The sequence below is a fragment of the Typha latifolia genome, chromosome 4 (genome assembly GCF_019914945.1).
Source record: "Typha latifolia isolate L0001 chromosome 4, TyphaL0001v2, whole genome shotgun sequence".
NCBI classification, from domain to species: Eukaryota; Viridiplantae; Streptophyta; class Magnoliopsida; order Poales; family Typhaceae; genus Typha; species Typha latifolia.
The window spans coordinates 13,154,642-13,181,055 of record NC_133089.1 but is presented as its reverse complement, the minus strand read 5'-3'; the positions used below and the strand labels follow the sequence as shown (position 1 = coordinate 13,181,055).

Below are 26,414 nucleotides of genomic sequence, written 5' to 3'. Positions count from 1 at the left end.
TAATCCTAAAACTAAATTATTATATTTTTAAATATTAAAAGTGTAATTATGATATGATTTCACACAAATCATCTGATTGGTATGTACTTAAAACATAATTATTAATTAAAAATAGCTACATAATGGAATGAAATACAATTGCATTGTTCTATAGATATTTTTTAGTTTTTAGAATTATTTAGAACTAGTCTACATACATTTCCACTAAAAATGGAATCCTTTAGAACTATAGATATGTTATTTAATTACTTAAAAATTAATGCTAAATAAACTAGTATTCCAATCAGGTGATCAGCTGGTTAAACAGTAACCCAATAACTTGACCTCTAATCGGGTCAAAGTCCCATTCAATTATGATAATTATGGTCTAAACTATATCCTAGATGTTGTTAAGCAATTTGGCTAGTCAAGGTCTCGAGCAGTAGCAGAAATACAGCCTGAGAGATTAACAATCCATGAATAAAAAATGAAATAGAGAAACCAACCCCATCTTATCTGAGCTATTGGACAAAAGTAGCAAGAATTTTATGAAAAATGGACAAAGATAAAGTTGGAACATTTGCGGAGCTTGACAATTATTCAATCAAGATTTCCTACTTTGGCAACTTGCCAGAATTCAAGAGTCAATTCTCTATACAATGTATCGTCTTTGTGGCAGCTAATGAATGAGAAACTTGATAAACGTTACAATATCTTTTCTTTCATAGTAGCTTACTTGAAAGAAGATAAAACAGCAAGTGCTTAATTTTATCCCTGTCTAAATTGTCGTAGAATAATACATTAATAACTATTTCTGAGAACGTTACACATCAAAGGAAATTGAAGTGTGTAATTTATGAAACAGAGGGGCAACATTACGACTTGCAATATACCTCGGCAAGTTAGGAAGCCACCGAGAGTTCCAAGCAGCTTAAGCGCTTATACTAATGGGTTCAGTGGCTTTATTCAGCCATTCCATCTCCTGCTCATCTAAGAATGGTGCTAAGATTTTTCTGCAGTCAGAATGATATGCATTTATCCATTCAATCTCTTCCGTGTTCAACAAGACCAAATCCATCAGTTTCTTTTGGTATGGGGCCTGCATATCATAAAATACCAGCAGGAGAGAGAGAGAAGAGGTTGGTAAGAGATGAAACAAGAAATAAGAGGCGAAATCTTCTTATACTCTGCAGCTTTTAAGAGAGCAAAAATAGACTCAATCACAACTTCACGCTCTATATGGCTCATGCTTGCTTAACACACAAGGTTGAATCTGGTGGCGACATGAAAACTTCATAAGTTTCAAAAGCTACCTCTAATTAGAGAAATATTTGTTCATATGTAGCCTTCGCTGGTGCTCATTTAACTACCTACACCTGGTAAAAGAGATCAGCTAGCTGGATTTTCTTGCCCTCATATCTTCCTAGACCTTGGAAAAACAAAGTTAAGAAGGCCCAACTATGCTGAAAGCTTGAGATCTGAGTTAAACATTTTGAGGCTAAACTGCTTATCGTTGTTTCCTATCAAACAAGCTAGCATCTCAAGACCTAAATTTCACAGGTTGTAATCATGGCAGTAGAAACAAGAAACTATATAAACATCATTCCAACATACCCATGTTATGTGCTCAAACGCTAAATAGCCCTTTTCACCAAAATTGAATTTAGTATTAGCTTCATTTACTATAAGGACATTCTCCAACCTTATACCAAAGCTCCCATCTTCATAGTAACCAGGTTCTGCAGAGAAATGAAAAACAAAGATTAGACATCCTCAACATACACTAGTAATCTGGAAGGAATTTTAGTACGGCATTTATGGAATTTAGTCCTTCAAATTATAAATACACGATAATTTACACCAGCAGCAAAAATGTAGTGTCTAACATCCCTCTTTCATTATAAACTGAGAATCACTAATGCCCAATGTATCAAAAAGCACCAAATTCGAACTTCAGCTAATTGTAACAATGGTACATTAATGTACAGCATCAATGTCACAACTCAAAGATCAGATAAGGCTGCCCACTCTGTGTTGTTAGATATTTTGTATAGTGACACACTGGGTATCTGCAGGATACCTGATGGATTTTCACACCTTTTTTTGAGGTAACATATTTTCCTTTTTACCCAAAAATAAAATAAAATCAGACAAGGCTAAGAACTAATTATGACCGTAGTTGAAAGTACTCACAAGGTGGGCTTACACTAAACACTCTACTCAATTCAATCTTTTACACTCTCTGCTCTAACCATAGACCCTCAACTATAGCATAGAGATCAGCAGCTTTTACGTCATACAAAGTATAGACCAGCAAAGAAAAGCCTCAACTGATAGATTCTTCCATTGGCATGATGGCGTCTAATCCTAATTTATTTTGTCATTAGCATCTTAAGTTGTTAAAGATACTTCAAAGATTAGTTTTCATCTAGGTCTAATACTGTAGGATCCTAGAGCCTAATTTGAATCATGGACAAGAAACTCCAAGTGCCAAGGCACTAATAAGGAGGTGTCTAAGAAGCCATCTAGAAGTCAAGGATGATCAAACTATAAATCAAGAAAACAGTGAATAACATATGGTTCAGAGTTAATACATTACAGTCCTTAATTTTCTGTTAAAAATAATCATAGAGAAACTAATGGAATTTATGCTGCAAAAAAGGATTTGAAAATTGAACAAGAAACCTAATTAAGAAACTGAAATATGTACAAATACAAGCAATCAATTCCTTCTGAATGTATGTTTTACCAAAGAAAAGCAATAAATAGATAATGAAGGAAAGCCAAATGTTATATGGAGTAAAATCTTGGAGAGAGTACATACATGTGATCATTTCTCACAGTGAAAAAAAGTCAAATATTGATTCTATGAAAGCTCAAGATCAAACAAAAACTGTACTTCTTAATTATAAACTCTAACCAAAATGCCATGGTGACATTGATGATACTCACCATTTGTCACAGTCATTGATGCCTGTAATGCCACATTTCGAGCATGAGGTCTAAAACTAATAAGATGGGGGCCTGATAAACATAAATTTCCGAGTTAGAGATTGCAGAGATTGCATGTATTGATGTAGAGCTGCAAGAATTATATGTGTATGACTAAGATCTGACCTTCATGTACATTTAGGTAAGATCCAACTCCATGGCCCGTACCATGACGATAATCAAGACCATCCTTCCATAGTGGAGTCCGAGCAAGAATATCAAGAGCATGCCCTGGAATAAGAGATATTCTTAGTAACTTGAGTTTAAGTAAATATGCTAGTAAAAGGCCTTCAAACTGCCTTACCTGTTGTCCCATTAGGAAATCTGGCACTATCCAATGCAATATGACCTTTCAGGACCTATTTTAATCAACAAGAAATCGCTAGAAATTAGATTAATGAAAGTTAAGTTAAAGAGTCATCCTAGTGCACAAGGCTCTTGCCAATACAAGCTCTCGGGACGGTAGGACATACATGACCTCAATCCTATTGCCAGAGAGGTTGTTTCAAAGAGCTGTAATTGATGAAAGAAAAAACAAAATAATAAATACGATAACCAAGGATTGTCGTGGCAATGGCATGGGGCTTTCCGACTAAGTTGCTCGGCAAAGTATGTACCATTGGCACATGTTGTACCAAGCTGGTGTGCTGGTGGTACACCGAATACTCTTGATATGTCGAAAAATAATCTCTAAACCTTTCTAGGCCCTTAAATAAGTTTGAGTCTAAATTAAACTCTTTCAACACTATATATTAGTGTAGCATATGCAATTACTATGATTTTCCATACTTTTTCAAGATCCTCTTTGTTGAGGCAAATAACTTGGGGAAAACCACATTTTTCCTTTGATTTTTAAAAATTAAAGTGAAATTTATATACATCAAACACAAAATTACAAAGATACCAATAAAAAAGAAACTCAAATTAGATTTCCTTAAACTATGATATGCTCAGTTCCAATGGCACACATCATGAAGAAGCATCGAAATACTCCCCTCATATTGGTGCCTATAATTTACTACTACGATCAACTATGGTCGTGCTAGTGGCACGTGCCATGCCGTGCCACCAACTATGGCATGCGTCAAGCGGCACACTCCACCATGCCAGTGGCACGCCACTACGTGCTAGTAGGGCGCTTCTACATACCACTAGCACATATTTATAATATTTTTAATAAAAATTTTAAAATATTTAAATATTTTTAGGTCTTTGGCATGTCAATCCTTGAATTTTTATTTAAATATATGTATTAAAACTAACAATATAGTGTTTTATCTTTAGATTATTTTTGTAAATGACTTATGTTATTAAAGATAAAACAACAGTTAAATTAAATATTATTCAACATATAATATGATTGAATATATTCATTAAAACTAATACTAATGACTGAACACTTTAAAATTAAATATTCTATAACATAATTGAACACATCATAACATTCAACAGATAATATTAATTAATAATAGTTCAATAATTAAAACTAATATCTAATTAAATGTAGCATTCGAGGAGAATCAAATACTTCACTTGCCGGCATAAAAATAATATGAGAATGTTACACTAAATACTGTCGATAATCTTCAAAACTCATCAACTAATATTATTGCTTTTAATATCTCATATAATATTCATACAAATAAGAATTTTATAATTCTCCTATGATATGATATTATTATTGAACATGCACAGGAACTAAAGTTGATTTGATGATGATCAACGAAAATAGAAAAAAAACTAAAAAAAGGGCCGTGCCAGACGACACACAGCCGTGCTGGACCGACACGCCAAGTGCGTGCCACTACAGGTGACAGGGCCATCCGTGGTCACGATGCATATTGACACATGTCGATCGATATGGCAATCCATGATGATAATATAGATTGTAACTTAAGCATTTCTTGCCGTACAATTAAATTGACTTAAGGTAATTGAGCTTTATAAATTGCAGATACTCACTAAAGGGAGGTTAAAAAAATTTCTTTGCTAGAATTGTACAAGGACAATCACTGGAATTGTAATGCATTTTTCCTACCAGTCCATACTTACATCTTGTTTTCCAATATCCTTGTAACCAAAAATTCCTAAAGACAGCACATAGATTAACATTGTTTAAACTTTAAACAACAAGCAGAACTAATACATAGACATATATGAGGACCAGATCTGCAGACATCAGAAACTACATCCTATTCTAAATGCTGCCTTGAGTCCCCTGAGTATTTAACAAAAAGAACTTGGACATGCATACCCCCTTCCCCTTATAATTAAGTCATTAAATTTTTAACAAATTGAAGTGAATCTAGATATCTAATGATGATGTATAACCTGACCTTTCATTATGCAATGCATATAGATTCCTAAATTTCTCAAACTTAAACTCATAAACTGTTCGACTCATAGATAAGGACTACAGAGAGAGAGAGAACTTACAGCAGTATAGCATGATTTCTCATGTGCTGACGGTCTGCCAAAATGCACAGTCCTGGTTATATCTGTCGTGCCATCTAAATACTTTTGAAGAATGCAATGTTAGCTAATGAGCAGAATATCAAGAACATGAAAAGAAACAGATACAGCAAGGTAAGAAAATGAGTACTAAACTAACCTGTGCCCCTGAATCAAATAAGTAGATTTTATCGGCATCAAGTTCAGCGCATGAGCTTCCATCTGGTGAATAGTGAATTACTGCTGCATTTGGACCAACTGATGAAATGGTAGGGAAACTCAAGCCTTTGAAATGCTGCAAACAAGACATCCATATGGATTACCAACAACTAGCATACATCAGAACGGAAATGGAATTTCGGGAAATGCATTTTCATTAATGATATATTTAACTAGAAGAGTACTCTGTTTCTGATTATTAAGTAAGTAGTAGCAAAATAGCAAGCCACAACAACCAAACAGTTTGCAATTCAAGAAGTTCCATTATTAGCTTGCCTAACATGCACATCATCTTAGGGAGACTCAGTTTATTTCATTTTGTTCGAATTTGGGGGATATCAAAAACTCAATAGGAAAAAAAAATGAAAACATAAGCATGGTTCCCAAAACCATATTCATATATGAAATAATGAACTACTGGCTACTAGCCAACTTATATTAATCAAAGACAATTTATGTGAAAAGGCAACAATAGAAGATCAAACAAACAACATGAGAGAGAGAGGTAAGAACCAAGGATGGTCATGCCGAGCTTTGGCACGGGTGCATGCCAAACTGGCATGGCTATGTGCAGACCCATGCCGGACAGCATGAGACTTATTTTTATTTTTTAAATTTTTAAAAAAATTGGAGAGTACAAATGAAAGATCTAGCTCAGTTTTGGCATTTTTGCTAGATCTATTATTTGTAAAGATTTACCTAGATTTATGAAAAATAATCTTTAAAATGTAGATATCAAAGATAAATTTTGATTTCCCTCAAAATTCAAAAAAAAATCTAAAGTTAATATGTCAAATTTATTCAAATTGAGTCAAAATTAGTATAACATGTTAGATTAACTCAACGTGAGTTGATTTGAATCCAAATTTTATAATTCTTAGATAAATTTTCGGCATAATTAGATTTCACCCAATTTTTTTTCCATTAAACTTTTTAAAATTAATATGTTAAATTCACTCATATTGGGTCAAAATTGATATAGGAACATATCAAATTAACTACCTTCAATTAGGTTTTGGTTTTAACTAACTACGTTCAACTAGGTATTAGTTTTAACTTTCAAATATTGAATTATTGTCGATTAATGATTGCATTCAATCATCATAGGTGTTGAATCATGTTAGTTGACTATTATGTTTTTTAAGAAAATAGGTCATTTACAACATTATCTAAGGAAAGAAGACTCTAATGTAGACTTTAGTATCAATTTGTCATTTACGACAAATTGAGAATTGTCGTGTCAAAGACAGCAAAAATGTGCCAATGGATGGCAATAGCATGCAGGGGGTGCAGTACATTGTTACCGTGAAACTACTAGGTGCAGTACATTGTTATGATTGAAAGATTTATAATCAAGATATAAAGATTATACATGTTAAAATCTAACAAATCCACCTAAGAATCAAAATACCTCTTGCTTTGCACGAAAACCCTCCAATTTATCACTCACAGATACCTCTGTAAGCTTCATAGAAGTCCTGCAGATTTACCATTACAAATTAACATGATTAGCTCAAAACTTTAAACAATATGTACAATAAATGGACACAAAAGAAAAAGGAAGAGAATAAGTCAAATTTCAGAATTTATGCTTAAGCATAAGAGATAGAAAAGGACTGTATTTCCCTACTAAGATACCTATATTTCTTAAAAAATGGCTCAAAAGATCTAACAAGGTCAAAATATTAGCACTCTTTAATCAAAGCACTTTTATATAGTCAAAGCAAAAATGAGTAAAGTTTAAGTATGAGAAGAAAATTAGATATGCAGGAATACATTTACCTTCAGCATGCAGACAGAAAGAGATAAAATATCTAAATAAAAAAGGTCACATGCAGCAACAAGCATCGATGCTGGATACCATTATATGGGAAGAAAGAAGGAAAAAAAATACGGAAAGATAAAAAGGCAGAAAGAGGGTGAAGAGAAATCTGATTAGTGCGTATTCATCTGGACAGGAAATATTGTACCAGTTTTGACATCATTTTGCTATATGAATTGCCGACAATCATAAGGAATAGGTTGCCTCTAGTAAGAAGTCATGTGGTAAAAGTGAGATGGCGTGTATGACTAAAGAAGGTGAATCTTGCATAGAGAATTGGAAAGCTTTAACCGCATCAAGGTACTCTAGTAAGGCTAATATACACTGGAATCGGGTTTAAGGCGATAACTGAACCAAATAATGTGCATTCTTGAAAAGTCTAATTCACATTGACTTGCTTTGATTACCTGACTTATAATATGCCCATTTATATATGATCTTTTTCTTTCAAATGTATTTGAGTCTCTATGTGATGTGACATTGACTTCCAATTAGACTACTTGCTCTATTCGAACAATCTTAATATTAGCTTAATGTGCGAGGGATGTTCGCACCATTTTGTTTGGCCACTGGATCGATTAGTATACTAGGTAGTCAACTTGGGCTAGGCTAGGTTGGGTTAGTGGGCTGCCTAAACCACTGGGGAGTCCTCTAGAAAACTACACCTTTTTCTCAATTTTAGACTTTCCAAATTAGCTTCTTAACTTCTCAACTTTTGGACTTTCCAACATAGCTCCTTTAACTCCTTAACTTCTCAGCCTTTGAACCTCCAAAAAACAGACATTTGGTCACCCCTCCTCTTTATAAACCCCATGCAACCCCTAATCGAGGATCATATTTGGAAGGCATCAAAAACTTGTCTTCTTCATATAAAACTCTCATCTACTCTTCATTTTACTTGTGACTTCTTTTAACAATCCTCGTGGGTTTCCAAATTTACCTCTTCTCTACAAAACCCCCCCATGATCCATATAGATTTCTTATTACCCTACCTTATCACTTTGCATCCTTTCTGTATATTTGTTATTGTCTTGAGCGATTTTCAACAATATAATGAGGACTATTGGTGGCTTAATACACTATCCTTCACATCAGGTGAGAGCCAACCTATCTTTAGTCAACGCTTGATTAACCTAAATTTGGTGATCAATCTACTGTTCGCTTTGGCCATATCTTCTGTTATAAATTTCAAACTTTCTGGTTTGTTAATTTTAAACTGAATAAGATCTAATCTTGCTTATATCTTAATAGAAAATTTTATGATTATTTACTGCTTTTGTTATCTGTATTGCTGAATCCATTTGGCCAAAATTTTGTCACAATTTCTCTGACATTTGTTCAAAATTTTGAATTGCATTACTATGTAACATGGATGACCGTGCCATAGGCATGTGCCGTGCTGACCACCGACCGGCACAACATGGCCGCATAGCATGGCACCAGGCGAGGCACTTGTCGACCGTGACATAAGAGAGAGAAAAAGATGAGGGAGACTACTCACCTTCACCTTTCGCCGCTCCTCGCTGACCTCATCGTCGTCGTTCACCGCCGTCTCGTCGCCCCCGAATTGCCAATCATTGGATCCGCAACTTAAGTTTTTATTTCAACCGATCTGCCACTCCTTCCTCCTCAGTCTAGGGCATCCCACCACGTGTGATTGGCAACTCGAGGGCGATGAGACGGTGGCAAGACGATGGCGAACAATGACGTCGGCGAGGAGCGGTGATGGCTGGTCTACGACTAGCGATAAAGCTGTTTGGAGGGGTGCCGTGTGGCACCCATTGTGCCACGTGCCGGTATGCCGCCGCCACAATAAGTGCCGATCGGCACGGCCACGTTGCTATGTAAGATTATACTCATGTTCTATTGTAGTTTCTATTTACATTAATAAGCTTGCCTATCCTTGGTTTGAAACTACTAGAGGTAATCCAAAAGCCCACCCTGCCAAAGTCCAGCATGTGCCCACCCGACTTAGACGAGGCTAAGCATGGCCCGAGCTTGAGAGCATAATAAGTGACATGGTCTAGTCTCCTACTCGCTCAACCTAGCCTGCGAACATGAACCTTACACACGATTGCTTCCTAGCCCGTCAAGTCCGCCAACTAGCCTGCACCATAGGAATCTTCGAAGTCACCTTCTATCTTCTTCCTCCATCACAAATGCACCTCCTCCACGTCTACCCCACCAACAAATTCTTCCTTTCGCCTTAAAAAACCCACCTCCTACATATCTACCTGACCCACAAAGGATTTCTTCCTACTCCAAAAGGCCACCTCCCATTTTCTTCCTTTCCCACATACGTAGTTTTGTTCTCTTACCTTTTATGATCATGCACCTCACCTCCTATCTACATCTACCGCTCCCACAAAAAATCCTCCCCCAATTACCCTTCCTTCCCATCCCATCTATACAGAACCTCCTCCTTGTGGAAGTCAAATTTCTTACTTACCCAAGGCACCACTTCTGCCATTGGCAAACACCACTATCAACATGTAAGGCAAGAAGAGATGGGTGTGCCAAACAGCTTGGCGTCCCTTCACCGCAGACCCAGCTTGCCAGTTTGCATTGGTAAACCAGCTTGCTAAGCTACACTACAAACCTAGCCCAAACGACCTGTTCAAAAAGAGCCCGACTGAGTGCAAATTCTGATCGGGCCAGTAGATGGTAACAGGCTAGCAAAATGCACCTAACCAAAACCTATGCTGACTCAAAGCCTTGGGCGATATGGATAACAAAGGGATTGCCCAGTCTGGCCTATTCTCGGCTTGGCTGGCCATGTCTAGAATCTACATATTAGATAGTGTGTGTTTTATTATCAAGTTCTTATTGATATAAATTTGTTTGCCAATGAGCACAATTGAACAATGAAATTAAGAGTCTAAATAGAACTTCAAATTCATAATAATTCTAGGAAATTGGATGAATATGTGAGGGCATAGTCTGACACATGATATTATCTCCATCTTGGAAATTCTGAAAAGTGATGGAAAGTCTAAGAGTAATTATTTCCAATTATTCTATAGTATATGTAATAATCATTTGAATTTTAAACAACTATGACAAGCATGGATTGTCTTACAGCTCGGCACACCCTCGATCAGCATTCTAAAACTAAATTATCTCCAATTAATGTATAGTGTATGTATGTATGTCTTGTAACAACTATGACAAGCATGGATTGCCTTACACCTTGGCAGACCCAACATGTACGAAGCCTTTACACAGGTTGAAGTTTACTGTTTAACCTACACATGTTTGTCATGACAGGTTGACCTGTCTAACATGAACATTAAACGAGTGATGCTTAAATTTTTTATTATCAATCTGGTTCATCCCATATGAGTTAGATGGATCATGTTTATGTCATATGTAATCATACTTGTGTCATGTTTGGATTGTATCTGACTTAATATATCTGTATACAAAATTATTACAAGGTAATATGCATGTTATACAGGTCAAACAAGTTGTGTAACCGTGTAATCACTGGGTCATATTCATGATCAAGAATCCAACTCTTTTATTAAAAAGGTGCCCGAGTTGTTTTGCCAAGTGTATTACTATGTTCTTGATCCGACACTAATCCCTCTAATCCGATCTGATTACCACACCTACAAGGGGTGTGCCTACAGGAGCGAATCATGTTCATGAGGCATCAATATTTGGCACAGGGTGTCTCTGTCAGCACACCACATTCTACTCATCATCAATTCAGAATAAGATGTGCCATAGGCACAACAATCCTTGATGTCAAGTTTTGAAAAGTTACATATGCATGTACAACAAATTAAACTCCATTAGGACAATGAATATGTCATTATCTGCAATAGGCATAGCTGAAGCTTGTTATAAAATAGTTGTGGAGAAAAGAAGAATGCCACATTAAAGAGAATATATCAACAGTAACCTCATAACTGTGGATTCAGATCTAACAAATTGAGAACCTAACTATCACATTCTTCCGCTTCCTCTATACTCCAATAATACTCTAACTAAAATCTAACAAAAATTTGATTGCTCCCTAAGCACACCAGTTATCTGATATGTTGCAGAATCTTGAATTAGATTAAGATTCTATTGCAAGCCATCAAGTACCTTAATCATATATATCATGAAGCTCTTGTCAGAAGGCATCATCAAACAAAACACAACAGTAGATCTTATTATACTGTGTTCTGCATTGCTTTCATAATTATGTCACCATATTGAATGATCAATATGATGAACTAAAAGGAAACTAATAAGATGACAAAACAAGCACAGGTTAAACTTATAAGATGATATCCAAACTCATGATATTCTTAGAAAAAAAAAAACATAATTCACGGATGTTATCTTACGAAAATTTTCTCTTGTGAGAAACCTCTGGTTCATTGAAATAACCGGAAGCTCCATACAGATTTTGCATCTGCAAAAGCAACAAAGGGAAATGAAAAGAAAATTTGAATTAATTAAGACATATTCAATTAGAATCAGCAAGAGTTCAAGCACTAGTATACTATCAAAAGTTAACTCATGTTCAATTAGAATCAGCAAGAATTCAAGCACTAGTACACTATCTATTGTAATATATACTCAATAGTACTGAAGTAGATCACTTCCTTGTAGTTTTCTTGGACTGGGAGCTAGCAAGAAAACCTAGATAATATTAGGTGATAGATAATAGGCATATCAGAAAAACTCAGCATGATCTCTACCATCATATCAATATGACAGCTATAATGCACATTTCGTAAGAGGGCATAGCTGATCCCAGTTCTGAACCACTCCAGTCCAACAACCCTAGAAGCCTACAACCATATTATGCTCAATAAATGGCAAGGTTTTTAACATGCAGCCCAACATTAGACATGCATGGGGGCATATCTCATGCCGATGACTTCCCCACAGTACATTCTACATAGCTTGTAGGCTCATCTTCTTTTGCTAAGTTCTTTTCACCTCCAATCATCCTCCAATTATCACACAACCATCAACATGCAAACTCCAGCATCTGGCATCCACCTGTTTGAAGGATGTTGCTGCCATGTTACTGCCATCCTCATGAGTGATGAGAGAAGGACAATGATTAATAGGATTTTTTAAATGAGGTTTTGTGATTCTTATTTAGCAAATTAAATACAGGAACAATTACACCTTAGACCCCTTGAACTTTTGCTCATTTCAACATAGACTCCCTTATTTATTTTTTATGACACATCGACCCCTTTAGCTATGAAAATCCTCTAAAATGCCCTTTCCATTAGTTATCCATTAGATTTTTTTTTGTTAAAAAATAACATGCGAGTGTCTCATGATTAATGTTAGGCTCTCTAGGGACCTTTTTACCCTTACTATAGAGGAAAGAAAAAGAGCAAAGTCAAGAGTAAAATAATCATTTGACATTTTCCATTAATATTATCAGGGAGATGAGAGATTTTCTATAGTTAATGGGGCCAATATGTACTAAAAAAAAGATAAGAGGATGCATATGAAAATGACAAATAATTCAAGAGGTCTTAGTGTAATTTTCCTTTGATTATAACCTATTTAATTTATAGGATTCCAATTCCAATCAGGTTAAATGGAAACTCAATCCAAAACTCATCACTTAAATCCATTGAGTTGAAAGGATAAGAAAAACATTTTGGGCTGAGTCATTCAAAACCACCAAGTGGTAAGTATACATTCTTCCTCCCTCATATAGAATAAGCATACTAACAGCCAATCTCCATCCATTGCGTCCTCATTATATATATACACATGCCCTACCCTTCCTGGCATGAATAACACCCTATGGGGAGTGGCAAAACCTATACCACTCAGCAATTCTCATGCTGGTGACCTGCTGACACGAGTAAGTGTCACAAATCATGACGCCTTGATCCTGGCACAATTCTTGGTGACTTCTTTAACACAAAGCTACCACATTCAAATACTCAAGGTGAGTATGATACAGATAGCTTGGAGCCCCAGTACCTTTGCAGTCAGATAACTATGTTATCCTTTGATTTAAAAACAAACCTAAATAATAAACAAATTGAAAAAAGGGACAAACTCCTGATAAGTGGTAATATCAAGCAACATAAAAATCTTTAGTTAAAACTTCAAACTACTCAATTGCATGATATTCTCATATCTACAAATAAACAATATGCTCACTATGGCCTCTTAAAACAAATCAGGGCTCACTAAAAGGAAATGCTGGCTGAAATTGTTCCAATAATGAACAAAAAGGAAAAACAACAAGGCAGGTAAATCCAGCTAACCTGATTATCCAGCCAAACAAGATATTGCACAACAGCAGCACCATCTCGAATATGTGCCTTCCTTAAGCCATCCAGCTCACTGGGATTCTATATCAATAACATAAATGAATTTCTAATATCAGCCAGTTAAGTTAAGAGATCAAAATACCATATTAGTGAAGTTCAGATTAAAATATTGGAATAAACCCAAATTACTTATGAAGTGTTAGTTTTAACTTGATATAAAAAATAAGTGTAGATCATGAAATGAAAACACTATAATACCAAAAATAAGTGTACATTAAGATATTTGATAACTTAATATGCCACTAGCAGATCAGTTGACACTAAGTCATGAAAGATGAAAGTGGACCATAAGCCATTATAAACAATAGAATTTACCTGTAAATCATTTACATCTGACAATGTAGGCATACACTGTAGCCATTTAACAAATAGGAAGGTGGCACAATTTTCCTTCCTTCCTCACCTAAAATCCCACTAGAAAAGATTTCTATGTGAATGAGAACAATAAAGAGTTATCTAAGCACTCATATGATATGCCCGACATCAGAACCCTCAACCCCTATTGAATTGTTATTAGCTATCATTTGAGTAAAACAGAGAGAAGAACCAAGTCATACTCTTCACGTCAAACATGGAAACAAAGGTTCCTTATCAAACTTAGAGATAGATTCCCAACGTAAAGTAGCCAATGGGGCAGCTCTGATGGCAGTTAGAACGGTAACAAAAGAAGAATCTGGGTTTTCTAATGTAACACAGGAACTGACAAGGAAAGTGCACAGCAATTCTCACTTATGGGCTTTGAGAGAAACTAAAACCAGTAAAGTTCTCCAACTTAGAAACAACTTTCTGAAAATCCAATCTCAACAGACAAAACGATTAGGCCTAGGTAATCATTTTCAGATCAATCCAAATCAAGTTCTACAACTACCTGGTTAGGAACATGAATTGCAAAATATGAATTGGATATATATATGTGCGCGCGCGCGTGTGCGCGCACGTGCACGTGCTCTCGCACGAGGTTCATACTTATTTATGCTGATAATACATTTTTTAGGAAAGAAAAATATAAAGCAGCACAAAATCCAGCATTTACCTTAAGAGCTTTTGCAAGGGCCAAAGGTGATTGCTGCATGAAAACCTGATCAACAGATAGCTTTGAGTACAAGGCAAGGCAGCAAGAGCTTGGGTCTATCCATATTCGGTTAAGGTTTGTTTGTTCAGTCGGATTCTCAACGGATTCAGACACATCTTTACCACTTATTTCAGCTACAGGGGCTTCCGTGTGAGTTTTGCTACAAGACGATAAACATCTTAGTTGCCCAGATGCAAGCAAGCTTACATCTGAGTCAACAATGCTGTAGTCCCGAATTTCAATTCCATTCTCAGCCATGTAGTATTCCACCTACATTAGTAAAAATTCATAAAAAAGGAAAAGGAAAATGACAAAATTAGAACCCACATTCTCATAGACACTGTTAAAAGTAAACAGACATAATTAATTTTGTGAAAACAACTAGATGGTCATGATTTTTAGCAAAACTTTCAAGGGACTAAGTTATTAAGATAGAAATAACTATAACAATTAACTCAGTTGCATGCTTACCTCAGAAGAAACCTTTCTCTTATCCACATAGAAGAAAGCTGAGTTTCTTGTTACTATAGCATAAGCATGAATTACTGGATTGTAAGCTACATCACTCCCTCGCACATTGTACAACCAAGCAACCTAATAATGACACACAAGAATGAAATATTAAAGTACCAGTATTCTGCAAATAAAAAGTTTCACAAAAGAGGTAAATGCAGTCAAAGAAACTAACAAGACATGAACAACATACAACAAGTACAATGGGGGGAGAAAGAGAGGATACCTCATCAAGAGCAGCAATGACAATACCAGAAGCATTTTCATGTAGTAAGGCTTCTCTCAGATCCTTTAATTTCTCGGCAACACTACGTCCTGCAAACTCCAATGGATGCACATTTACAGGATGTATATCTTCTAAAGGACGGTCTTTCCATACTTCATCAACCAAGTTAGCAGACAGCTGAAATAGTTTCTGGTTTTTCTTTGAAAAAGCCTGCTCCCATCTCTGAGCAGTATTTACAGATACACACCAAGGATCGATTCCAACAACAGCATCACTTGGGAGATTCTGATGGCATAATCATCAAATACCATGCATACACTTAGAACTCTCAAAATTAATATTTCTACTACAAATTACATTTAAATAACTAATAAGAATGAATCCTTTCTGGACAAAGACGAATAGTGAAAATGGCAAATAGAGGGACCCATCCAACTTACATGTTGTAACATGTGGCTCATACCAACTATAAATAACATCATAACAGAAAACTACAAATAACATCAGAGCACAGGTGAACTGTTGTTCTACCATGGAGCATTACCTTATCATTTTATCAATAACAAGACACACAGGTGAGGCCCCGCGGAAAGGTCAGTATTATGTTCTCTTTCAGCTTGTTTCTGCTAAATTTCTTCCAAAGAAAGATAAAAGGGATAAAGTAAATTAATTTTATTCAGTTAGAATTTTCACATCTAACTAGAGCAATTAAGGTTGGTTCTCAATCAACAATAAGGAAAAAAGGAGAGGAACAAAGGAACTCCTTGGAAAGATACGTAGAGAACATTTCTTCCCTTCATATAAACCTTAAATTTCAGAAAGAAGGGTAAACAGGAGTTGAATCACATTCAGCAATTTAAAATATATTATCAATATATTTAGCAGTTCCCTTTCTTTGATCAAATTTTAAGCAGTATGAATGCATTTTACTAGCAAAGGAAGAGGCCCGGGAATCCATTTCTAAGAGGACAAAATAGGTTGCAGTTCTCTTTCAGCAATTTGAGAAATGAGAAGTAAAAGGCAGTCATTGAGAAGTACAAAATTAGCAACACCTTACAATGCATACTCTAGGAGAAACAAATAATTGATTCATAAAATATAATGATTGCTCACATCATCTACCCATTTTTCAACTGCGGGGTCTTCTCCTATTCGCATGAGTTTCCACTGATCGCTAAGTTGTTTTGCTGCCTGCAGGAAATATCGTCCATCCGTCCACAATAATGCCTCGCTCACAGTTATAAGAGCCAAACCTAATGGATCGTGAAAAGTTATAGGTATCCAAGATTATATGTTAGCCTAAAACATTAAACATGAAAGAAAACATAGTATGCAATGATAACGAAACAAGAAAAAATGTTGCACCAATTCTCATGAACTAATCCTTAATTCCAACAACTTAAAAAAAGTATAAACATCCATTAGGACATTCTGAATATATTCTCTATTTTTGCAACGAAATTTGATTTTCAGTAACTAATATCTTTAAAAAGTAACCATGCAATAGAGTAGTTTAAATCCTAGTCTTGTAAAATTTCTCGGATAACTCTGGCCACCATATCTCGTAGATATTTTGTATAGGACACTGGGAATGTCTCCCATGACATAGGAGGTATCTTCTTTCCCTTTTTCTGGAAGGAGTTAACTTGACATGGACAGGAGATGAGTGGTAGAGCTTCTTTTTAAAAGCATCTCATGCATGATTTAGCATGTATGTCTTACCTAATATATAGATTTATGTATAAGTTCTACAAATAGTATTCTAAATGAAAAGCGTGAATTATCATGTGATGGATTATAATTAGCATTAGTACTAATATCTTATTTTTAGACATTCTACATGTCATGATCAACATCTGAAAGCCTGTTTTGAATATACATGCTACACCTATAATTTTAGGGTGATTATTGGTGGGACAATTTTATCTTTTGACCCGAGATCTTCTAGAGTATTGTACTAATCTCTAAACCTATTTTTGGTGAAAGGTTGTGTAAACATTGTGGAAGAGGGCATGGAATTATTCCCATGGGTATTTTTTGAAAAACTAGAAAACTGGGTAATTCTGTTGTCAAGTTGCCATACCATATTGGACCCAGTTTTCAAGTGGGTAAAGGAAAATCTTACACAGTGAAAAACCTTAATCAGATTCGCAATAAATCCAGAGAAAAGGTTCCCTGTGTGCACTAATAACTGAGAGCAAACTTTTATAAAATTTTGCAGAGGACTACAGTTTCTTAATAAATCATGCAACCTTTGTCAGTGAACAATTATATGCTAATGCATAATGTATACTGATAAGAAAAGCTATCTCAATCTTTTGTTCATTTGTTGTATGTTATCCTATGCTGGTTTTGTATGGTTAATCATGGAGTTCAACAAACATACAATGTGCAATTCATCCATGCCAGTCAGCATATGCCATGACTACTTCTTGCTAGGAGATGGTTTGATGAGAGAAATCATTACAGAGTTATAAAAGACAATCCCTGAGCATCTTGAAACATTTCCGATATTCTTTCATCAGGTATCCTTCTTCTAATTTGAGAATGCAACAAGACCAACAAACCATTGATGCTAAAACTCAAGTGGTAATATGGTATCAAATCTCCAATTGAACAAAAAGAAATTGGCTATATAGGGGTAGTATGCAAGAGAAAATTCTTTAATTATTCACTATACAAGAATATCTTGTTAAGGGAGCGGAGCACATTTGCACCTCTCCAGGGCAGGCATCTCCCACTACATTTTCTTATATCTTGATTACTTTTAAATTCCTATTTATTCTTATCTAGGGTCACTTATCGCTTTTATTTAACTATTATTTACAATCAAATTTATTTTTTCTAATATTTCCAATACCTTAAGAGAATCAAAACCCAAAGGAAAACGAGAAGGAACAAATCTGATTGATACTAGGGTGCTTCGTATTCAAAACAAACAATCTCCTAAATGAAAAAGAAAATAGTAAATAACCTCACCAGCACTTCCAGTGAATCCCGAAACAAACTGCCGCCTTTTGTCCCTATCGGAGACATATTCGCTCTGCCAATCAACATTAGCAGTCAAGAATCGAAGGCTCATTCGAAACCCAAAAATAGCATTCAAATGGGATCGAATTCTGAATGACCATAACGAATTCCTCTAGAAAAGCATCGAAACAATGGCATTGATGAAAGCAGGAAACATCATTTCAAACAAATTAGAAACGGAAGGGATTAAAGAATCCAATATCCAAAACAAAATCATCGAAACTCTGAATCGGTGAACCCTAGAGGCTCCATTTTTATAATAAAAGGTTCCATCACACATCCAAATGTCCGAATCGATCAGAGCAAATACGAGCGGAAGCAGACGGAGAAAAGAATCAAGGTTCCAACAGAGAAGGACCAAAGAGCCGACCTGGTGGTTGTCTTCGGAGGGGACGACGAGGGCGTCGAGGGGAGGGGAGTGAGCCGCCATCAGAGATCGGAGAGCATCGAGCGGATCCGCCATCGCGTGCGTTCTTCTCCTTCGCGTCTCGATTTGGCGATCGCAGAACAAGAGGAAGGGAAATCGAGAAACCAAGAGGAAGGAGAGCGCTCCAGTTCAAGGTACGATGAGCGGAGCAATATTATTTATCTCCGCGGGGTTATTGTAACGAGAAACAGCGGCGGACGCCTGATGTGATAATGTGGCCGGGCCCGCGATAGTCATATCTAACCGGTCCCCAAATCATAGCATAATTAGAGTTTTTCTTGTTTATTATACCCAAAATTACTTAACCCCGCCAATCCTCACACTTATGACTAAAGTAAAAAATTATTAATTTTTTTATTAAATTTAATTAAATATTATTAAAATAATTAAAATATCTCTCTCGTGTTAAAATAGTTATAATACTTAGTTAAATTTAATAGAAAAATTAATAGTCTCAATTTAGTCATAAGTATAAAGATTGATTTAAGACTTTTTAAAATATAAAGAGTAAAATAATTTTAGACATAAATACAGTGAGTAAAATATAATTAACTCTTTTAAATATCACAATTATTACTAAATTTTTTAACATCTTAAATTTGTCATTGATTCATTGAGCTCAGTCCTTTAGCTGACCGATGATTCTTTTTGATATATCATAAGCCTAGCTAATCATAGGTTGAATAACTAGTTGTTAAGAAATAGATCAAACCAGTCTTCCCAAGAAAAAGAAAAGAAAAGAAAAATGGATTAAAACTTACCTAAATCATGCACACACTACCTCCACAGAAACTTCTACAAGTCAACCCCTAATTCTAAGTTCAGGGTGAAATTGACTCTATTACAAAGTAGATGAGAAAGAGGTAGAAGGTGACATAGAAAGCACCTTTTGTCCCAGTATTTTGATAACTCATCTATATTACCAAGTAGTGTTTTTTTTCTTAACACAATAATTTCATAAGGGATTCAAAAATAAAGTAGGCTGTAGAACAGTAGAACATAGAAGCTAGCTTGACAATATAGCTAAATGCTGCAATCTCAACCAAACCCTTTTGTTAAGTACCATGATAATCGACAAAATGGTTTTTCATTACACATTTTCAGTTTGATCTTCAAATCTCCATTCTATGAAAAAGACATTCAACTTGTCAATCTCAAAATTCTTAAATTATCATTACAAATGGTAGAGAAATAGATAAATGGCAAAATATTCCTCCCATTGATCAGATAGCAATCAGGGTTGCAATTAGGTGCACCAATGTTCCTGCTTAAGAACCAGTATTTCCCTGCTCAGCAAAGAAGTGTCATCAGTTTACTCTTGTCATACTGGCCACCCTAAATGCAAAGGTAGTAAGGGAACGAACCTTTGCTTTGGACTTCTTAGGTTTGGCTTCGGGAATTGCCTTGAAAGGGAGAAATTCTATCCCACCCATGTAGGGCTGCAATGCTTTGGGAATATCAACTCCATCTTCCCTCTGATTGTTTTCGAGAATACAACAGATGGTCCTTTCTGTAGCTGTTAAGGTCGAGTTCAACATATGCACAAACTGCTTTGCTTGTTCATCATTCTGTGAGAAGCCATCACACAAGAAAACTTCAAATTAGCATTTCCAATTGCATTATCTGATCATAAAGACAAAATGCTAGCTGCATTCAGAATGTCCGAAATAGAGATTGCATGAAAAAAAAAAGATCTTTGTGAAGAAGAATCAAACAAAAGGTTGAATTCCTTGCCTTCTTCTGGCCAAATCCAATCCCTAAACTCCTTGACTGGTAGTCCGTGCAATTTGAACAGGAGACCAGCTCTCTGTAGGTCTTTGATGCAGGAAACCATCCTTCTAAGTCATATTTCTTGGCTGCTGCATCATTCAAAGCACCTGATACTATAGCTACAACTTGATAGGGAATATTGAGCTGCAAAATCAAAAACCAGTAAAGCTTTTAACATATCCCTATAAAAATGGCCAAGCTTCAGGAGTCATATTCTATACATGAAAATATAACAGAAAAAGAAGCTTTCAGGAAAGATCACCTCCTTATAGAAATCTTCAGAATTTTTTATCATTTCTTCATGCATCTCCCAAGAGTCATTATCATTTGGACTGGTAATGCAGAACTGCTCTATCTTTTCAAATTGATGTACCCTGAAAATGCCCAGTGTGTCTCGACCATGTGAACCAGCTTCTTTCCGGAAGCAGGTTGAGTATCCAGCATATCTAATGAATCACATATTTATCATCATACACTAATCAGTCTAAACTCTACAGTTTCTTTACTTTCAGGATAGTAAAATGCACAGTTTAGTCAAAACTATCCATACCTTATTGGTAAGTCTGATGGATATATTCGATCATTTAGATGATAAGCACATAATGGCTGTTCAGCAGTCGCAATGAGATATTTGTCATCACCCTCACCTGTTACCTGCAAAAATATGAGCAGAATGTTTGTAACAACATTTCCTCAATGACAGCTGGCAATCAAATATACTATATGTTATTCATTCTCACTGCAGGTAGGAAAAGATCTTATAACAGTTAATAAGCAAGAATTTTAGAAAAAAAAATCCACATAGGTTCACCAATACTCCTGTCACTTGGAGTACACATGTGAAAGGCATATAAGGATATAGCTTCACCACATAGTGATTCAATAACCTTTTATGGAACCCTCAGACCACTTAGTTATAGATGATCATAAACACTTTTTTTAAAATCTTATTATACTAGAATCATGCAGCTTGTGCCAAACACCTGTTGATTTAAGCCCATTCCCACCTCACCCACCCACCCCACAAACAAAACCCAAAAAATAAAAATAAATAATAATTCTTTTTGTAATCTGGAAAGCTATTATAGAATTGTACTCCCCTCTAATCAGCCAAAGACTGATTGACATATCTTTCAAAGGCAGTTAATTACAAGTTTATAATACATCGACATGATAACTTGTTAAATGCAGAACAAAATGAAGCTTTCAAAGACATTGAATAATCCTTTTTGGCCCAAACTACGTTCTGAAGGTTGAATCAGACAAAGTTGGATGGCTCTTCCCGCTATGAGGCCTTTCCTCTAAACACAACTCAGCATCAGAGCACAGTAATATGCTTAAGGGCACCTTGACTTCGAGTTTGGAACAAAATATTGTTAGTAAACAGACTCTTCCGAGTATTTGAAACAACATTTCATGGTGACTTCAAGTTTGGAACAAAATATTGTTAGTAAACAGACTCTTCTGAGTATTTGAAACAACATTTCATGGCTTTCAAAATATCAAATTTTTTTATTCCTTGTGAAAAACAAGAATAAAATCCTACTGGATCTATGTAACCAGTGTTATATGCAACCAGTTCTTCAGCTTGTAATTTGTGTAGGTTTGGGTCTTTGACAGATTCTATTGGCCTAATCATCTGATAGTGCTCAACAACAAACAAGCTTTTGAAGTGTGATTGCCATGGTTGCGCTAACAAATTACTAAAAGCTACCAAATGCACAATTTATATATAACATTTCCATGTAATAGAGCATCTTTCAGGATTTTAGAATTATTTTTTTAATTTTGCCTTAATTCTACTAGAAATGTTAGAATTTACAACGGTGCGCGCAGATAGTCAAAAGCCATGATCTGCAACTTAAACTAGTTTTAGAGATAACTGTAATTTTCTTTTCAGGAAAAGGTCGGTAAATTAGAGTTAAGAATTGATGCTTAAAAAGGAATCAAGCTGAAAGTCCTGATAAGCAAACAAGCAAGAATGTTATTCTGACTTCCACTCGAACAAATGCAAAAGGAGCTCAATTCAAGAAACGTTAAGAAATGACAGAAAATTACTGATAAGGAAAATCCATTTGGGAGATGGAAGATGAATGAATAGGCGGTATCTTCAGATCTTTGCCACGTTGTAGGCAAATGAGAGCAAGAGGAACAAAGAGAGAAAAGCTACAATGGCCGAATTACTAAGTAATAGACTTGGATTTTCATCCAAAGAACTCATCTCCATAAGTTTTCATGTATAAATAGTTTATTTGCCTTGGTAAGAAGGAAACCAAACAAAGAAAGGAGATAAATATATTTTACTAGTTTCAAAAAATTATGACTCTAAAAAGATAAAGATTGTTGTTTCACTCTACAATATCATAGTGAGAAACAGTCACATAATGGCAAGATTAGAATACATATAATAAGTACTGCTAACTTTAAGAACACTGATTTGCCATCCCTTAGTTGATTCCCTGTTTATAGTTATATATCAGCCCTCTTTTCACCACAATTGTACAATAATCTAATAGCAAGGATTTCAAATACCAACTGCATAATTCGCATGCTCTTAGTTCAAACTTAAGGTTCAGAAATAACACTAAACAAGATTCAAGCACTATACATAGAAAATGCAACAAAAAAAAAACGAAAAGGTAAATTTCTGTATTCTTTATTGAAACCCAATTCAACTCAAAACTGAATGTCAAACTGTTAATGGCATGGAGAATGCTTCTAAAGTTCCTATGTTATTCAATTCCTAAATTGGAACTTATCAAGCAACTTTATTTAAGCCTTGAGGCAGAAGATCTAAGTACTTGTCCAATAAATAAATCATACTTTAGCCTATCACAGCGAGAAATACATTTATCTCGTATGAATTTATATAGAAAAAATTGCATACAGAAGTTAAAAGTAGAAAATAATAAAGCACTTGCACAACAGGAAATATAAAAAAGAAACCTTCTGTAGTTACCTTGTAAAGTTCTTCATCAAACTGTGCCAACTGAGCGCATTTGGCCATAATGTCTTTTCTCATAAAGAATGGGGTCTGAATTGGTTTGTAGTTTCTTTTTCTCAGAAATGCCAGCCCGAAGTTAATTAGCGCCATATTTAGAAGGACACCCTCACCCTTCAAATAGTAGCCTCTCCCACCAGCTACATCAGCACCTACATATTCCAAAGCCATAGCATTGCACCAGTTGCTCATATAACAACTCAAAAATGTACATCCAACACAGCATAACCAAAGTTAATTATTACAAGTAAAAGATCTATAACTATGAAATGCTCCATATTTGGAAAAGTGGCCGCATAGGCAGTTGGTTAACTGCCCCACATATGCATTTATCTGATCCACAAGCAATCAAACCACAAGAGGACCGAGCAATGCTTATGCACCCACATATTGAATAAATATATGATTAAGAATTAGCATCCTTAGTGAATAAAATATTATGAACATGATTCTCTATTACTTTGCATTTTTATCTATTTATTAGCTTATTATGCTAAAATATTCAATGTACTTGATAGGTAAATTATTTTTAATATTTTTTATGCTAGATCACATGTGCGTTCGCATATGCACCAGCATACCTTATAAGCGCTATGTGGCTACCTGACCGCTCGCATACCATGGGCACTTTTCACGACATTGATAGAAGAATAATTAATAAATAGAAATTAACTAGATTTAAGATTCTTATTTGATCTAATTTAACAAATGCCCTTGAGCATTTCATAGTAAGATAACATTAAATGGGATTGCAAGTGATAGTTTAGGTGAAAATTACATGTATTTAGAGTTGAAAGAGTTCACCAAACAATTCAAGCATACCTTTCTCTAGATCTGCGATATCTAGGAGCTTAACAAGATCCACATGGTTTCTGAGTTTCCCCTCCATCCGTCTCTCCCCCCATGTCCGAATCACCTCATTATTCACCTAAAAAACTAACGAAAATCAACAACCAATTTCACCACAAAATACAGAAATTCTGAAGGAAAATAACAAACTCCACAAATCAAGGCAGACCTCATCATTGCTAACTGGAACCGAATCATGCACGAGATTCCCGATGCCCTCAAGCAGCAAATCTACCGCTGCCTTCGCCTCCTGCACCTCGGCCTCCTTAGCCGCCGTCTTCTTCTTATTCTCCTCCGTGCTCCGTATCAATTCACTGGCGTCTTCCTTCAACTACACCACAAAATGGGGGGAAAAAACAGATCTTTAGCCCTAATGGTCAGCAACGAGGCCGTGAGAAAGTGAAATCTGACCATCTTGAGGCGGGCGACTTCCTTGTTTATGCGATTGAACTCCTTGCGTAACGACTCGAGCTCGAATTGGCCTGGAAAAAAACAATTCCTATAGTTTTCGAACTAGAATAAAAGATCGGAAAGAGACGGCGATAGGGGTTAGAGTTCTAATACGTTGGCGCCATTCTTTGTCGAGGCGGATGATGTCGTCAACGACTTCGACGGAGGCGAAGCGGCGGCGCTGCGATTCGCGGATGAGTTCGGGGTCGAAGCCCTTCTCCGCGCGGAAGATGTTGATGTCAAGCATCGAAAGAGCAGGGAAGGAGAAAGGATGGAGACGGCGATTGGAATTCGGAAGACGAAGAAAGATGTAGAAGACGAGGGTTTATGCGATGCCTCAGGGTTGCGGATTCGGGTGTGGCAGTTTTTAGAGGGGATCCGAATGTCTCTTTGTTTACTAAGTTCCGGGGACGATTTGTAGCAAAAAAAATCTTTCTATTTTTTAGTTGGCAGAAATAGATCTCTAACCGAATTTAGATTAATTCATTCTTTCTCTAACCGAATCTAACTATTTAATCTCGATGCGCACATTATTAAAAATTAGAGCACATTAGTGATGTGTATAAATTAGCGATTCTTTTAAAATCTCAATGCACACATAATTAAAAATTATAGTGTATATTTTATATAGTGATATGTATATATTATATAGATAATACATAATATTTTTTTAAATTAAAGTGTACATTTTAGTAATGTGTATAAATTATATAGGTGATGCATGACTTTTTTTTAACTCTCAATACATGTATTGTTAAAAATTAGAGCGCACATTTCATATAGACAATGTGTATAAATTAGATAAGTGATGCGTGATATTTTTTATGACACGACAGTCTTTTTAGAATTTATTATGACTAAATTAGTAACAATATCCAAAATTATAATTTAATAATAAAAGAGGGACAAATTAGAAAACTAAAGGACTTTTTGCTCCAAACGCAAATGACCCTCATTTCCACATTGCAATTTTTTCTCATATTATACTTTTTAAGTAAAATCACTAATGCAATTGAGGCTTTTCTAAATCCCCTCAGATTCTGTCAAGCCATTGGAATGCACTATCATGTCAACCCTTGTTTTAAGTATCAATGCAAGCCTTCTATAGTCATTTTCATATAAAATATTCTAAATACACCTACTAAGGATTTGTACATGAATTGTCAATACAAAAAGAAATCTAATAATCTAACATTTGGCAATTTCCTGACAAAATTCTACAACCTATTACAAATATCTAAAATACATTATCTGCTATCGAGCATGATAAAGAACTCAATATTTTCTTCTTAAATTCTGA

General features: G+C 35.5%; 2 protein-coding genes across 2 annotated transcripts; both read right to left on the bottom strand.

Moving 5' to 3' along the window:
* Window positions 1-547: 547 nt before the first annotated feature.
* Window positions 548-19,247, bottom strand: LOC140786563 (aminopeptidase P1). Its single transcript, XM_073135070.1, has 16 exons — window positions 18,988-19,247; window positions 18,567-18,630; window positions 16,701-16,840; window positions 15,588-15,872; window positions 15,320-15,442; window positions 14,810-15,118; window positions 13,711-13,797; window positions 11,803-11,870; window positions 7,052-7,118; window positions 5,582-5,716; window positions 5,407-5,487; window positions 3,275-3,329; window positions 3,097-3,201; window positions 2,932-3,003; window positions 1,594-1,718; window positions 548-1,078 (listed from the first exon to the last, which is right to left on the bottom strand). The coding sequence occupies exons 1-16, from the start codon at window positions 19,078-19,080 to the stop codon at window positions 911-913; spliced, it is 1,977 nt and encodes a 658-aa protein (XP_072991171.1). The 5' UTR covers window positions 19,081-19,247; the 3' UTR covers window positions 548-910.
* An 825-nt stretch (window positions 19,248-20,072) lies between these two features.
* Window positions 20,073-25,599, bottom strand: LOC140786348 (serine--tRNA ligase). Its single transcript, XM_073134695.1, has 10 exons — window positions 25,229-25,599; window positions 25,076-25,146; window positions 24,834-24,995; window positions 24,638-24,743; window positions 23,774-23,967; window positions 21,365-21,468; window positions 21,077-21,260; window positions 20,779-20,958; window positions 20,409-20,612; window positions 20,073-20,330 (listed from the first exon to the last, which is right to left on the bottom strand). Exons 1-10 carry the CDS (start codon window positions 25,359-25,361, stop codon window positions 20,313-20,315), a joined length of 1,356 nt encoding a protein of 451 aa, XP_072990796.1. The 5' UTR covers window positions 25,362-25,599; the 3' UTR covers window positions 20,073-20,312.
* Between the last annotated feature and the right edge of the window lie 815 nt (window positions 25,600-26,414).